At 39.9% G+C, this 12729-nt stretch overlaps 1 protein-coding gene across 5 annotated transcripts in view; it reads left to right on the top strand.

Annotated features, from left to right (window-relative positions):
- FAR1 (fatty acyl-CoA reductase 1) overlaps positions 1-12729 on the top strand; it is a 76275-nt gene that overhangs the window by 31939 nt on the left and 31607 nt on the right. For all 5 annotated transcript variants that reach the window (XM_077818444.1, XM_077818443.1, XM_077818445.1 and 2 more), the window contains 3 exons: positions 1462-1656; positions 9001-9176; positions 11930-12109. In XM_077818444.1, coding sequence (XP_077674570.1) covers positions 1468-1656; positions 9001-9176; positions 11930-12109 — 545 coding nt within the window. In that variant the 5' untranslated portion in view covers positions 1462-1467. The remainder of the gene's footprint in view (positions 1-1461; positions 1657-9000; positions 9177-11929; positions 12110-12729) is intronic.

Raw genomic sequence — 12729 nt, forward strand, 5'->3', positions numbered from 1 at the left:
GGCAGGCAAGGCATCATCACAAACTGAGCTATCTGTGTTTCTAATGATCAAATCCCCCATAACTATTACCTGTATCTTCATAACAACTGGAGTTCCCACCCCCGGGGAGGTATCCTCAGTGCAAGAGGATACTACGACATTATCTGAAAGGAGGATCTGAACTATGGGATTGTTTCTTTCTGCTCCAGTTGGATGTTCTCCTTCTCTGAGACTTTCATCCTCCTCAACAGTACAGAGGCTGTCAGACCGCGGGGGTGGGACCATTCTACTGTGTCCTGGAAAGTCTCATACATACCTCTCTGTCTCCCTTAGCTCCTCCAGTTCAGCCATTCTGGTCTCCAAAGCCCATAAACAGTCTCTGAGGGCCAGGAGCTCCATGCACCGAATGCACATATACGCCACCTGCCCATATCATACATGCTCCATTGGGTGCAATAAACTGGATACCCCCCACTCTGTTGCTGGACTTCTACCTGCATTCTCTTTTTACTCCTGTAGCTCATTCCTTTGTTAATGTATAGTTTTTATCAGGGGGTGGTTTTTTGCTTTAAGTTTAAAGAAAGTTAAGTATATCTAGCTCTCTTCTTCTCTCTCCCCCCCCCCTCCCTCCCCCCCCAAGAAACTTACCCCAAGGGTCACATAATTGCTCCTCCTTCACCTGGAAAAATCCCTCGCAAAGCTCGCCTGTTAGCTGCTCCTGTTCGCTAGCTCCTCTGTCTGGTTAGGAGCTGGCTTTTTAAAGCCCTGGTCTTCCTGACTAGCCCCGCCACCCGGTTAAGGGTTGATGGGTGCTAAAGGGCTTTGGGATCAAAGCTTCATTAAGAAGCTATCAGCCTTGCCTAGCAGGCTGCTAGGCTCAGCACACAGTCCCCCAAACAAACAGACCACGCAGTATATTTCAGTCAAGCAGCAAGCGTACCACAAGTATGCACACTACAGACAACAAACTTACCTTTACAGTTTTTGTAGCAGCCACCCAGTTTTTATTGGTCCCATGGTTACTTAAAGTGGGTATATCTAGTTTGTGTATATTGTACAGTCTCTTTAAAACTCGGTCTATCTAGCTGTGCAAAGCAGGTGGCTTATTTCACTTAATGAAAAAGAAAATATTGTTGGCTAAATACTTAGAGCCAGTTCTGAATAACCAAAAGCTACGGGAGAAATTGGGATGGGGCAGAGGGAGAAATCTTGAGCTGTGCCGGTAGCATAGATCCAGATCATGTAAAAGATTTAAAAGGTATTCTGTGAATTGCTTCTAAAATGTATGGCATTTGCTTAAACTTAAGACCTACTTGTGTAAGAAGGAAGGGGATACCGATAGATAAAGAATGTGGTCAGTGAGCTTCTACTTTCAACCACAGGACTGAATGTTCATATCTTTGCATTATAATGAAAGAGGTACAGATCTATAGGCCTGCATAAAGTGACATTTTTTCTAATCTATTCTTATTAACCTTTAAGGTCATAATGGTATCCATCCCTGAATACTATGAAGGAAAGAATGTCCTCCTCACAGGAGCTACTGGCTTCATGGGAAAGGTGCTTCTGGAAAAGCTATTGAGGTCCTGCCCTAAAGTGAAAGCAGTTTATATATTGGTGAGACATAAAGCAGGACAGACCCCTCAAGAACGAATGGAAGAAATGATCAGCTGTAAGGTATGTCTCTGGAAGATCTTTGTGTTAAGTGACTAAAGAAGTGATACAAACCTCCTTTCCCCATTGTAAAGAAACTTCTGAAATGGTGATCAACAGTGAACATGTTGGAACAGGTTTTTTGCAATACAAATTTCCAAGTAACTGACTGCTGTGGTATTGATGACTAAATATCAGGGTTGCATTGACTTTTAACAGATTAAAGGAAAGTAAACATCTCCCTCCTGGAGTCAGAGGACACATACAGCAGATGAGCATAATGAAGCTTGTTTTCTGCCATTTAAACTTGCAGACAGATATGCATTCTTTGAATGTCATATACCATATTATATGCTTGTTTTTTAAGTTCTGCTGATGACTTTCTTTGTGTGCTTTTCATCCAAATGAAAAGCCCAGTGACAGGTTTTACATGGAGGGTAAAAGGATGTACGCTTCAAGTAGAGCGCCTTACCCACTTTCAGCTTTGTTAAAAGGTCTTGTTTTTAATTCAGCTATCTTGTGTGTTAAAGTGCAAAGCAATGTTGAAATGTCAAATGGTTGTCATGTAAATGACTTGTTTTACAGCCTGCTAATAAAATGTGTAGTCACCTGTAGGGAGGTAGTGTGGCCTTATGGATAAAGCATTGAACTCTGACTCAGGAGACCTGTGTACGAGTCCCAGTTCAGCCTCTGGCCTGCTGTATGCCCTTGGGCTTGTCACTTTGGCTCCCTGTGCCTGTTATCCTATCTGTAAAATAGGGAAAACGCTTCCCTTCTTTATATAAAGTGCTTTGAGGTCTACGGATGGAAAGCACTCTAAGAGCTAGGTAGTATTTATTATTATTTATTATTAGGGCTGCCGCAAGGTGAATTAGCTGGAAGACAGTGTTAAAATGTTGCAGAAGATGTAAAATTAAATGTGTGGTTTACAATGAAATTAAATTACCCTTGTCTACAGTTTCTGTACCACTTAACTATTGTAGTTTAGAGATATAGTCAAGTTGGTGCAACCCCTTAGTGTGCATGAAGTTATACTGTATAGAGGAGGTGCTTATCAACATAGCTTATTTCTTTACATATACCAAAATAAGCTATACCAATATTTCAGAATATTCTCAGGTGATTTTTTTTAAATAGGATTGTGGAGATCTAGCACCCCCCATTTCCCATGAATTTTGGTTAGTAGTAATCTACATTACAATGTGAGCCTACTATGAAATCTCTTCAATTTGGAATTTCAGCGATTTCTCTTTGACAAAGTAACTGTTAATATTTTGCTACCCTGGGTACCCGGTGTTGTGGGCTAATGAGAGTAAATAATGCTGGAGAGGCACTTCTCCCCTCAGAAAGTGTAGTCCCCTCTTGAGAAGGGAGTGTATTGTTTTTCCAGTCTTTCTATCTGACTAGAACAACGTTGATGGACTGTGAGGAATCCAGGAGCATACTGGCTGAGTATTGGAGACGGACTTTGCTAGAGATACAAAGAATTACATTCCCAAGGGGGAGAAAGGATGGGGACCTTAAATCTTAATTCATTAACAAACAGCTTTGTTACATGGGAGATAAGTCGTCTTGTGCTTAACAGTGCCTTACGGAATGTGGAAGCTGGCACAGAAATTTGAGATCTTGGAAGTGCGCTCAAACACAGTACTAACTCTGCATTTTCTAGTTTTCTGACTTTCCAAAATGTAATTAATGGCCAGCAGAGTCCCATATACTCTTTTCTGTCCTACAGAGAACATTTTTTCCCCTCCTCCTTGTAACAGCCTTTTATGTACCTGAAAACTGTTGTCATATCTTCTCTTCTCCAGACTAAACAAGCCCAATTTTTTCAATCTTCCCTCATAAATTGTGTTTTCTAGACCTTTAATAATTTTCGTTGGTCTTCTCTGGACTTCCTCCAGTTTGTCCACATCTTTCCTTAAATATGGTGCCTAGAACTGGACACAATACTCCAGTTGAGGCCTAATCAGCACAGAGTATGGAGGAAGAATTACTTCTCATGTCTTGCTTACGACACTCCTGTTAATACATCCCGGAATGATGTTTGCTTTACACTGACTCATATTTAGATTGTGATCCATTAAGACCCCCAGATCTCTTTCTGCAGTACTCCTTTGTAGGCAGTCATTTCCCATTTTGTATGTGTGCAACTGATTGTTCCTTCCTAAGTGGAGTACTTTGCATTTGTCCTTATTGAATTTCATCCTATTTACTTCAGACCATTTCTCCAGTTTGTCCAGATCAGATCATTTTGAATTTTAATCCTATCCTCCCAAGCACTTGCAACTCCTTCCAGCTTGGTATGGCCTGCAAACTTTATAAGTATAATCTGTATGCGATAATCTAAATCATTGTTTAAGATGTTGAACAGAACCGGACTGATCTCTGTGGGACCCCACTCGATATGCCACTGATAACTACTCTCTGGGAATGGTTTTCGATCCAGTTATGCAGCCACCTTACAGTAGCTCCATCTAGGTTGTGTTTCCTAGTTTGTTTATGAGGTGGTCATGAGAGACAGCATCAAAAGCCTTACTAAAGTCAAGATATGCCACATCTACCGCTCCTCCTCCCCTCCCCCCCCGCCCCATCCACAAGGCTTATTACCCTGTCAAAGAAAGTTGTTAGGTTGGTTTCACACAATTTGTTCTTGACAGTGCATGCTAATTATTGCTGATCACCTCATTATCTTCTAAGTATTTGCAAATTGATTGGTTAATTATTTGCTTCAGGTACTGAAGTTAAGCTGGCTGGTCTGTAATTCCCCGGGTTGTCCTTATGTCTTTAGATTGGCACTGTATTTGCCTTTTTGCGGTCCTCTGGGTTCTCTCCCATCTTCCAAAGATAATCACCAATGGCTCAGATATCTCCTCAGTCAGCTCCTTGAATATTCTAGGATGTATTTCATCAGGCCCTTGTGACTTGAAGACCTCTAACTTGTCTAAGTAATTTTTAACCTATACTTTCCCTATTTTAGCCTTTGATCCTACCTCATTTTCACTGGCATTCACTGTTAGATGTCCAATTGCTGCTAACCGTTTTGGTGAAAACTGAAACAAAAATGGCCATTTCCACATAAGAACATAAGAATGGCCATACTGGGTCAGACCAAAGGTCCATCCAGCACAGTATCCTGTCTACCGACAGTGGCCAATGCCAGGTGCCCAAGAGACAGTGAACCTAACAGGTAATGATCAAGTGATCTCTCTCCTGCCATCCATCTCCATCCTCAGGTAAACAGAGGCTAGGGACACCATTCCTTACCCACCCTGGCTAATAGCCATTAATGGCCTTAATCTCCATGAATTTACCCATTTCTCTTTTAAACCCTGTTATAGACCTAGCCTTCACAACCTCCTCAGGCAAGGAGTTCCACAGGTTGACTGTGTGCAGAGTGAAGAACTACTTCCTTTTATTTGTTTTAAACCTGCCACCCAATAATTTCATTTGGTGGCCCCTAGTTCTTCTATTATGGGAACAAGTAAATAACTTTTCCTTATTCACTTTCTTCATACCACTTATGATTTTATATACCTCTATCATATCCCCCCTTAGTCTCCTCCAAGCTGAAAAGTCCTAGCCTCTTTAATCTCTCCTCATATAGGACCTGTCAGGGTTCCTTCCCCACTCTGAACTCTGGGGTACAGATGTGGGGACCTGCATGCAAGACCCCCTACGCTTATTTTTACCAGGTTAGGTTAAAAACTTTCCCAAGGCACAAATTCCACCTTGTCCTTGAACAGTATGCTGCCACCACCACAGAATCAGGGAAAGGACCACTAGGAGTTCCTGTTCCCTCAAAATATCCCTCCAAGCCCTTACACCCCCTTTCCTGGGGAGGCTTGAGAATAATATCCTAACCAATTGGTTACAAAGTGAACACAGACCCAAATCCCTGGACACTGAAATCTTTGGACACTGAAAAAAAATCAATCCGTTCTTAAAAGAAGAATTTTATGTATTAAAAAAAAAAGGTAAAAATCCCCTCTGTAAAATCAGGTTGGAAGATAACTTTACAGGGAAACAAAAGGTGCACAAAACACAGAGGAACCCCCTCTTGCCTTAGTTTCAAAGTTACAACAAAACAGGGATAAACCTCCCTCCAGCAAAGGGAAAATTTACAAGTTGAGAAAACAAAGATGAAACTAATACACCTTGCCTGGCTGTACTTACAATTTCTGTAATATGAGAGACTGGTTCAGAATGGTTTGGAGGACATGGATTGATATCTGGTCCCTCTTAATCCCAAGAGTGAACGAACACAGAAACAAAGAACCAAAACAAAACCTCTCTTCCCTTCTGGCCCCAGATTTGAAAGTATCTTTGTCCCCATTGGTTCCTTTGGTCAGATGCCAACCAGGTTATTTGAGCTTCTTAACCCCTTAAAGGTAAGGAGGAATTTTAGGCCTTATGGTTATGACAGGACCTGTTCCAAATCCCTAATCATTTTAGTTGCCCTTTTCCGAACCTTTTCTAATGCCAGTATATCTCTTTTGAGATGAGGGGACCACATCTGTATGCCGTATTCAAGATGTGGGCGTACCATGGATTTATATAAGGGCAATAAGATATTCTCCATCTTATTCTCTATCCCTTTTTGAATGATTCTTAACATCTCGTTTGCTTTTTTGACTGCCGTTACACACTGCGTGGATGTCTTCAGAGAACTATCCACGATGACTCCAAGATCTTTCTCCTGATTCCACATTTTCTGTTGTCCCCTGCCCCACATTGAGTAATGGGCTTACCCCATTGTCATCATCATCCTTCTAATGTAGAATTTGTAGAATGTTTTCTTGTTACCCTTTATGTCTTTAGCTAGTTTAATCTCATTTTGTGCCTTGGTCTTTCTAATTTTGTCCCGACATACTTGTTGGTTGTTTACATTCATCCTTTGTAATTTGATCTAGTTTCCACTTTTTGTGGGACTCTTTTGAGTTTCAGAAAATTGAAGATCTCCTGGTTAAGCCAGGGTGGTCTTTTTCCATACTGCCTATCTTTCCTACTCAGTGGGGTAGTTTGCTCTTGTGCCCTTAATAATGTCTAGTTAAAAAACTGCCAACTCTCTAGAACTGTTTTTCCCCTTAAACTTGCTTCCCAAGTAGATCTTACCTACCAACTCCCTGAGTTTGCTAACGTCTGCCTTTTTGAAATCCATTGTCTTTATTGTGCTGTTTTCCCTCCTACCATTCCTTAGAATCATGAGTGCTACCATTTCATGATCACTTTCACCTTGGCTGCCTTCCGCTTTCAGATTCTCAACCATTTTAACTGGTTAAAGAAAACTGATTAACTATCAGTTCATGCCTTCAATGTAACAATATTGGCCTTCAGCGAACTTCTTACTCCCATTGCAGTAACTTTGAGGAAAGAAGAACCTCTGTTAAATCCAGAAGCATTGCTGTTCTCAGTTCCTTCTGGGGATACAGGAATCAAGAGTTCAGGAGCATTTAAATCCTAGCCAGACGCTTAGCCACTTCATTGGATTTCATTTACTGTTTCAATTGCCGTTTGGTTACAGAAACTAAGGAGTCTTTCTTTTTTTTTTATCGTTCTTTTCAGCTTTATGTTACTACCATGCACTGACCTTTATAGTGGTATAGATAAAAATAGCAGTTGTGTTTTAAGCTCAGAGAAGTCTGAATGACCAAATAACTTCTGATGTGTCTGTGTAAATGTGAAGAACTCTGCATACAGCTATGTCTAGAGCAGCGGTGGGCAACCATGCAGCCCACCAGGGTAATCTGATTGCGGGCCGCGAGACATTTTGCTGACGTTGACCGTCCACAGGAATGGCCCCCTGCAGCTCCCAGTGGCCTTTGTTCCTGGCTAATGGGAGCTGTGGGAAGCGGTGGGCCACAGGGACGTGCTGGATCTTGCTTCCCGCAGTTCCTATTGGCCGGGAACAGCGGCCACTGGGAGCTGCGGACGGTCATACCTGTGGACGTTCAACGTCTGCAAAATCTCTCTTGGCCTACATCAGATTACCATGATGGGACACAGGTTGATCACCACTGTTCTAGAGAAGTTCTTTGCTACACAGCATCTGGCATCTTTAACTCTGATTTCCAGTAGCACTTTTTATATGCTCAAAAAGTAGTATTTGAACAGCATAGACTTCACCATTACTTGTTTTGCAAAATTAGGTGTTTTAGCAAAGTTATGCCCCTTTTTCATGGGAAGCACAACCTTGAAAGCTCAGTCTTTTGAATAACAGTTTCAGTAGTAGTAGCTGCTACCTAACTGGAGGCTTCTTGCATTTTTGTTAATCTGATGTTGGACTAAAACATTTTGATATGGTGTTCTGTTCAAACCGCTGTTAATCTAAACTGAATTTCCGGTCTGACTGGGATATTGACATAAACTCTAAGGTTCTGTTGTACTGATACATTAAAACATAGCATGTGGAACTTCCATTACTGTTAGTTCGTTATCCCTGTAAATTTTCTGGGCATTTAGTGGTGGGGGGGGAAAAAAGACAAGGATTTTGTATTTGTATGTAATACACCAACTATATGGTGGTAATCCATGTGATAAAATACAGATGTGATGAACACATTTATTGTGCCTCTCTAACAGCCTCATTTTTCATCTGCCTACTAAATTGTTTTTCCTGGGATTTACTCTGACATTCCAACCCACTGAGCAATCTTAAATCCTCCCGTCTCTTTTGAAACTACCTGCAAGAGAAGTGGGGGTTTTATTCATTCATTCTCAATTGTGAAACTTTCCCCAGAATGACACCTGGTTTAAGCTCATGGCGTGTGTTCATTCTTGGGTCAGCAACACATCTTCTAGACCTAAATGTAATGGAATTAAAGACTGATATCTGGAGTCTTGCAGGTCTAGAAATGAGTATTCTACAGTGGAAGATAGGGTAAAATATTTTGCTTTTTAGCCCTCAATGGGCCAGAGATGATAGACTGTAAGTTGATTACAGCTACTTTAGTTAATTTTTAAATGCTTTCTGTGGCTCTGTTGGAGTCCTGAGCATTTGGACTTGTGGGAGCTTAAGGAATTTAGCTTTACGGACAGGAAAAGTAGTTCCAATAAATAAAGTTTTTAAGAAAAAAAAGCATCATGCATGTTCAGCTTTATCATTAACTTGGAATGACCTGCATAATTCACTGGCTGCTTTGCCAGTTGAGTTGGGATGGGAAAGTTATTCATGCTGATACGTGATATGAAATTTTACAATTATATTTTTTTAATATCCATTATGTTTGAGAAGTATAACTCCATGTTATAGGCAGAAAATATTGTTTAGTTAATTTCCCCTTCTGCTACAATAAAAAAAAATTAAAGTGCTCACTTCTGAAATCATTGTGTGAATTTTTATTTTTAGTCCTGATTTTCTTTTGACAGCTCTTTGACAGGTTAAGAGATGAACAGCCTGAATTTAAAGAGAAAATAATAGCAGTTACTAGTGAACTTACACAGTCTGAACTGGACCTTAGTGAGGAGGACAAAGAAAAGCTCATAGACTGCATTAATATTGTATTCCATTGTGCTGCTACAGTCAGATTCAATGAAACACTGAGGTGAGTATAAAGCTTGATACCAAGAAAACTTGTTTTTTTCCTGAGTTTTATTTTGTGTGTTTGGCATCACTGCATATGGGGTCAATTTCATTTTTTCCTGTGTATAAGGAAACTCCCCAAGAAAGTTTTTTTAACCCTTAGAATTTCAAGGATGAGTATAAAAGACCATTGTTGGGGAAAGACCAATATGAAGATTGTGTCAGGCCCCAGGCTTGGTACAGGGATAAGACAGTTAAGTAATGTTGCTTCTACTGGTCTTGGCACCTTCATGTGTCTTGTGAGCTCCTGCTGTGATGGCCCGTAATATGAGTGTAGCTGGTGGGTGATAAATGGATGTGGATGTTATAGCAAGATGCAGCTGGCTCAGCAGTTGAGCTGAACCACTACCCATTTTAAGAACTAGGTCATGAAAAGAGTGCGTGTGTATATGTAATTTCATGGTCAGCTGTTTTGGAAGGTAAGAGTGTATTGAGAACAAAAATGCTCTCCTACTCAGGGTGTGGGTATAAAATTCTAGCTTTTGCTTCTTCACCTGACAGTGGGGTCAGAGAATCAAATAGATGCTAAGGGTGGGTTCAGGGGAAGAGAAGATGTGTGATGAGGTGGAAGGAGAAAGTAATAGCAAAGGGGTAGCAATACAGATTGAGGAAGTGTGGGGAGAAATAAGAGAAATAAAAAGGGGAAGAGTGAGGAGAAAACTATTAGGAAAGTTTCTAAAGAGATTAGATTGAGGGAAAACTACTGAAAGCCTAAGGAAAAGACTTTTGTTGAAGAAAAGGACTAACAAAAGCAAAGGAGATAAAGTAAGCTTTGGTATATCCATTTTTAGCAGAATTTGTTTTTAATGTTGAAATGTTACAGTACATTTTTGACTTTGTTAGGAAAAGATTGCTATGAGATCTCTTTTTAGGAAGGAGGAGGGAAAGAAACTTGGCTGTATAAGAGTGAAAGGCAGGGTCAAGAAACCCTAATTTCTGAGTCCCTGCAAATACTGATCGTGGCCCTCTGGGAATACTACATGATGAAAATGAGCAAACCCCCTTTTTTAATGCTTCTCACAAATTCTTGTAATTAGGCCATTCCCTTCTGTCTCCAATGTTGGAATTCGCTAAAGAGCTAGGTTTACAGAGGCCTTTAGTAGTGAAAAATCCTTCTAAAGTGGGGACATAATGCCTCAAGCCTCCTGTAATTTCCACTCTGCTGGCAGGTCTGGAATCCCCTGAAGCAGGACACAAGTGGATGGGGCTGGCTGGGAAGGGCAACTGGAAATGTGCTGAACTGGCATTTCTCTTGGGCAGTCTTCACTGACAATCCCCCTAAGAAGCCCTTGGTCAGAACTTAATTCCCTGCTGTTGAATCTCTGCCTCATCTCTCTCCTGCACCCAGAGAGTTGACTCAAGCTCAAAATATTCAACTTCTGAACTTAAACAGGCACAGAACATATTTGGACTTTGTTTCAGAACTTCTTCCATTTCCTAAGTTAGAAATGCAGAGTATTTTTCATGGGCCAATTCTTTTGGTCTTTTGAAAGAGCTGAAGATTGAAGCCAAAATAGGTTATGAAAAAATTTAATACTTTTTTAATACTAGATAAAATTTTGTAAAATGATTGTGCTTTTGCTGCAATGGGGTGGGGCTTGTTTGAAAAATTGAGATGAGATTATTGAAAAACTGTCATCTCTGTGTAACTCTACTTACGTTAAAGCAAAAAAAAAAAAACCTGCAAAAACTTGTATTCGATGTTAATATAGCACTTTATCCCAACAAAATTTTGATAACCTTATAAATAGTCCGCCAGTATTACTGAAATGCCACTAGCTTAGGGGAAGAAGGCAACAGCACATAGTAATATAATAAAACTGGAAAGAATACCTTACTTATGTGAAATTTTATAGGTGAAATTTGTGTGTCCAGAAAGTCTCAGGCCAGATACAAGCTAAATTAAAGTTGGATTCATCCCTAGCCTTTCAGAAAGTGCCATGGAAATTTTAATGACAAGAAGCAATCAAGATGTTGGTATCTTTGGTTGTCTTCCTTCTATACAAGACCCCGTTAACTAACATAATGCCCATCCTTCCTTCCCCCTCCCCCCCAATATCTGATTATTACCTGAGCACTGACTCAGAAGGGAGAATATTACCTGTTGACTTGCCAACACGAAGTCTTTGGAGACCTCCCACTGAAGTATTGACCAGGGCAGATCTTGCTCAGCTTGATGTGTTGATTGCCTGATGTTGATGGCTCTGCAGGTTTATACATGAATATCTTTTGATACTGGGTTAGACACTTTGTGTAGGGTCAGAGGTGCAGAAAGCAAGAGAGCCTAGCAATTATAGATTGTCATTTAAACATTTTTCACTCCCTTGTTTTTAGTTGAGAGATTTTATTTTAGGAAAATAAAGATGTTTTGTAATTTGACTAGGGTGCATGCCATGTAAGCAGAGGAATGTTTTTTAGATGGTACACAGGGATAGAACTAGAAACAGTGGCATGAAATTAGTGAAAACTAGACTGAGTATTAAGAAACTTCCATATTATGGTTTCTTAGACTGTGGAACAGTCTTACAAAGAAAGTGGTGCAAGCCATTACTAGGGACACCTAAAAATGGACTGGACAAAATGTGGGGAAAATGTTATAAGTCTGCATTTGTAGGGGGATGTGAATAGAGGACCACATGGGACTTTTCACCTCAATTTATGATTCTCTGACATGCTTACTCTTACTCATCTTCATTTGTTTATTTTCTTTAACAGAGATGCTGTTCAGTTAAATGTGATTGCCACACAACAGCTTGTCATCTTGGCCCAGCGAATGAAGAATTTGGAGGTGTTCATGCATGTTTCAACAGCATACGCTTATTGCAATCGAAAGCACATTGAAGAAATCATATATCCACCCCCTGTTGACCCCAAGAAACTGATAGGTTCTTTAGAGTATGTTTTGAATCTTTATAGCTTTTCTTGACTAATCCACACCCACTTGATGTACTCCTCTCCAGTACTATTACACATTGATAAAAGGCTTTGAAAAGCATAATATAAAAAAACTACACACATGGGTGATGCAATTTTCTCCATTTTACAGATGAGGAAACTAAGGTATAGGAAGGTCGTGACTTATTTTAGGTCACTTAAGAATAAGGATAAATGTCTACTCTGTTTTTCCATACAGAGTACTACCTTATTGAAGCCAAATGATAAATACTCAATATATCAAACTAAACCTATAATTAGATGCCAAAAGTTAAAAACCCCCTCAAGCACTGGCAACCCTATAAAACTTCCTCAAGCAACTCTAATAAAAAGATAGTGTCTATTATTTAGCAATTCAATATGAAGTTAAATGTTTATACTGTAGCATATAAAAATAAAATATAGCAAAACTTAAAGTTCAAACCAAACAAATCTTTGTTTTCCTAAAGTATTCTAAAGTTGCATGGTTTTAAACTTCAGTTTTCGATTCACTGAAGCATAATCTCTTTAAAAGAAATTGAAGAGTAATGGTTTTATTTTTTTGTTTGAAATAGGAGTAGTTAAGAAAAAAATCAAATTTG

Source organism: Eretmochelys imbricata, chromosome 6, assembly GCF_965152235.1.
Source record: "Eretmochelys imbricata isolate rEreImb1 chromosome 6, rEreImb1.hap1, whole genome shotgun sequence".
Taxonomy (NCBI): domain Eukaryota; kingdom Metazoa; phylum Chordata; order Testudines; family Cheloniidae; genus Eretmochelys; species Eretmochelys imbricata.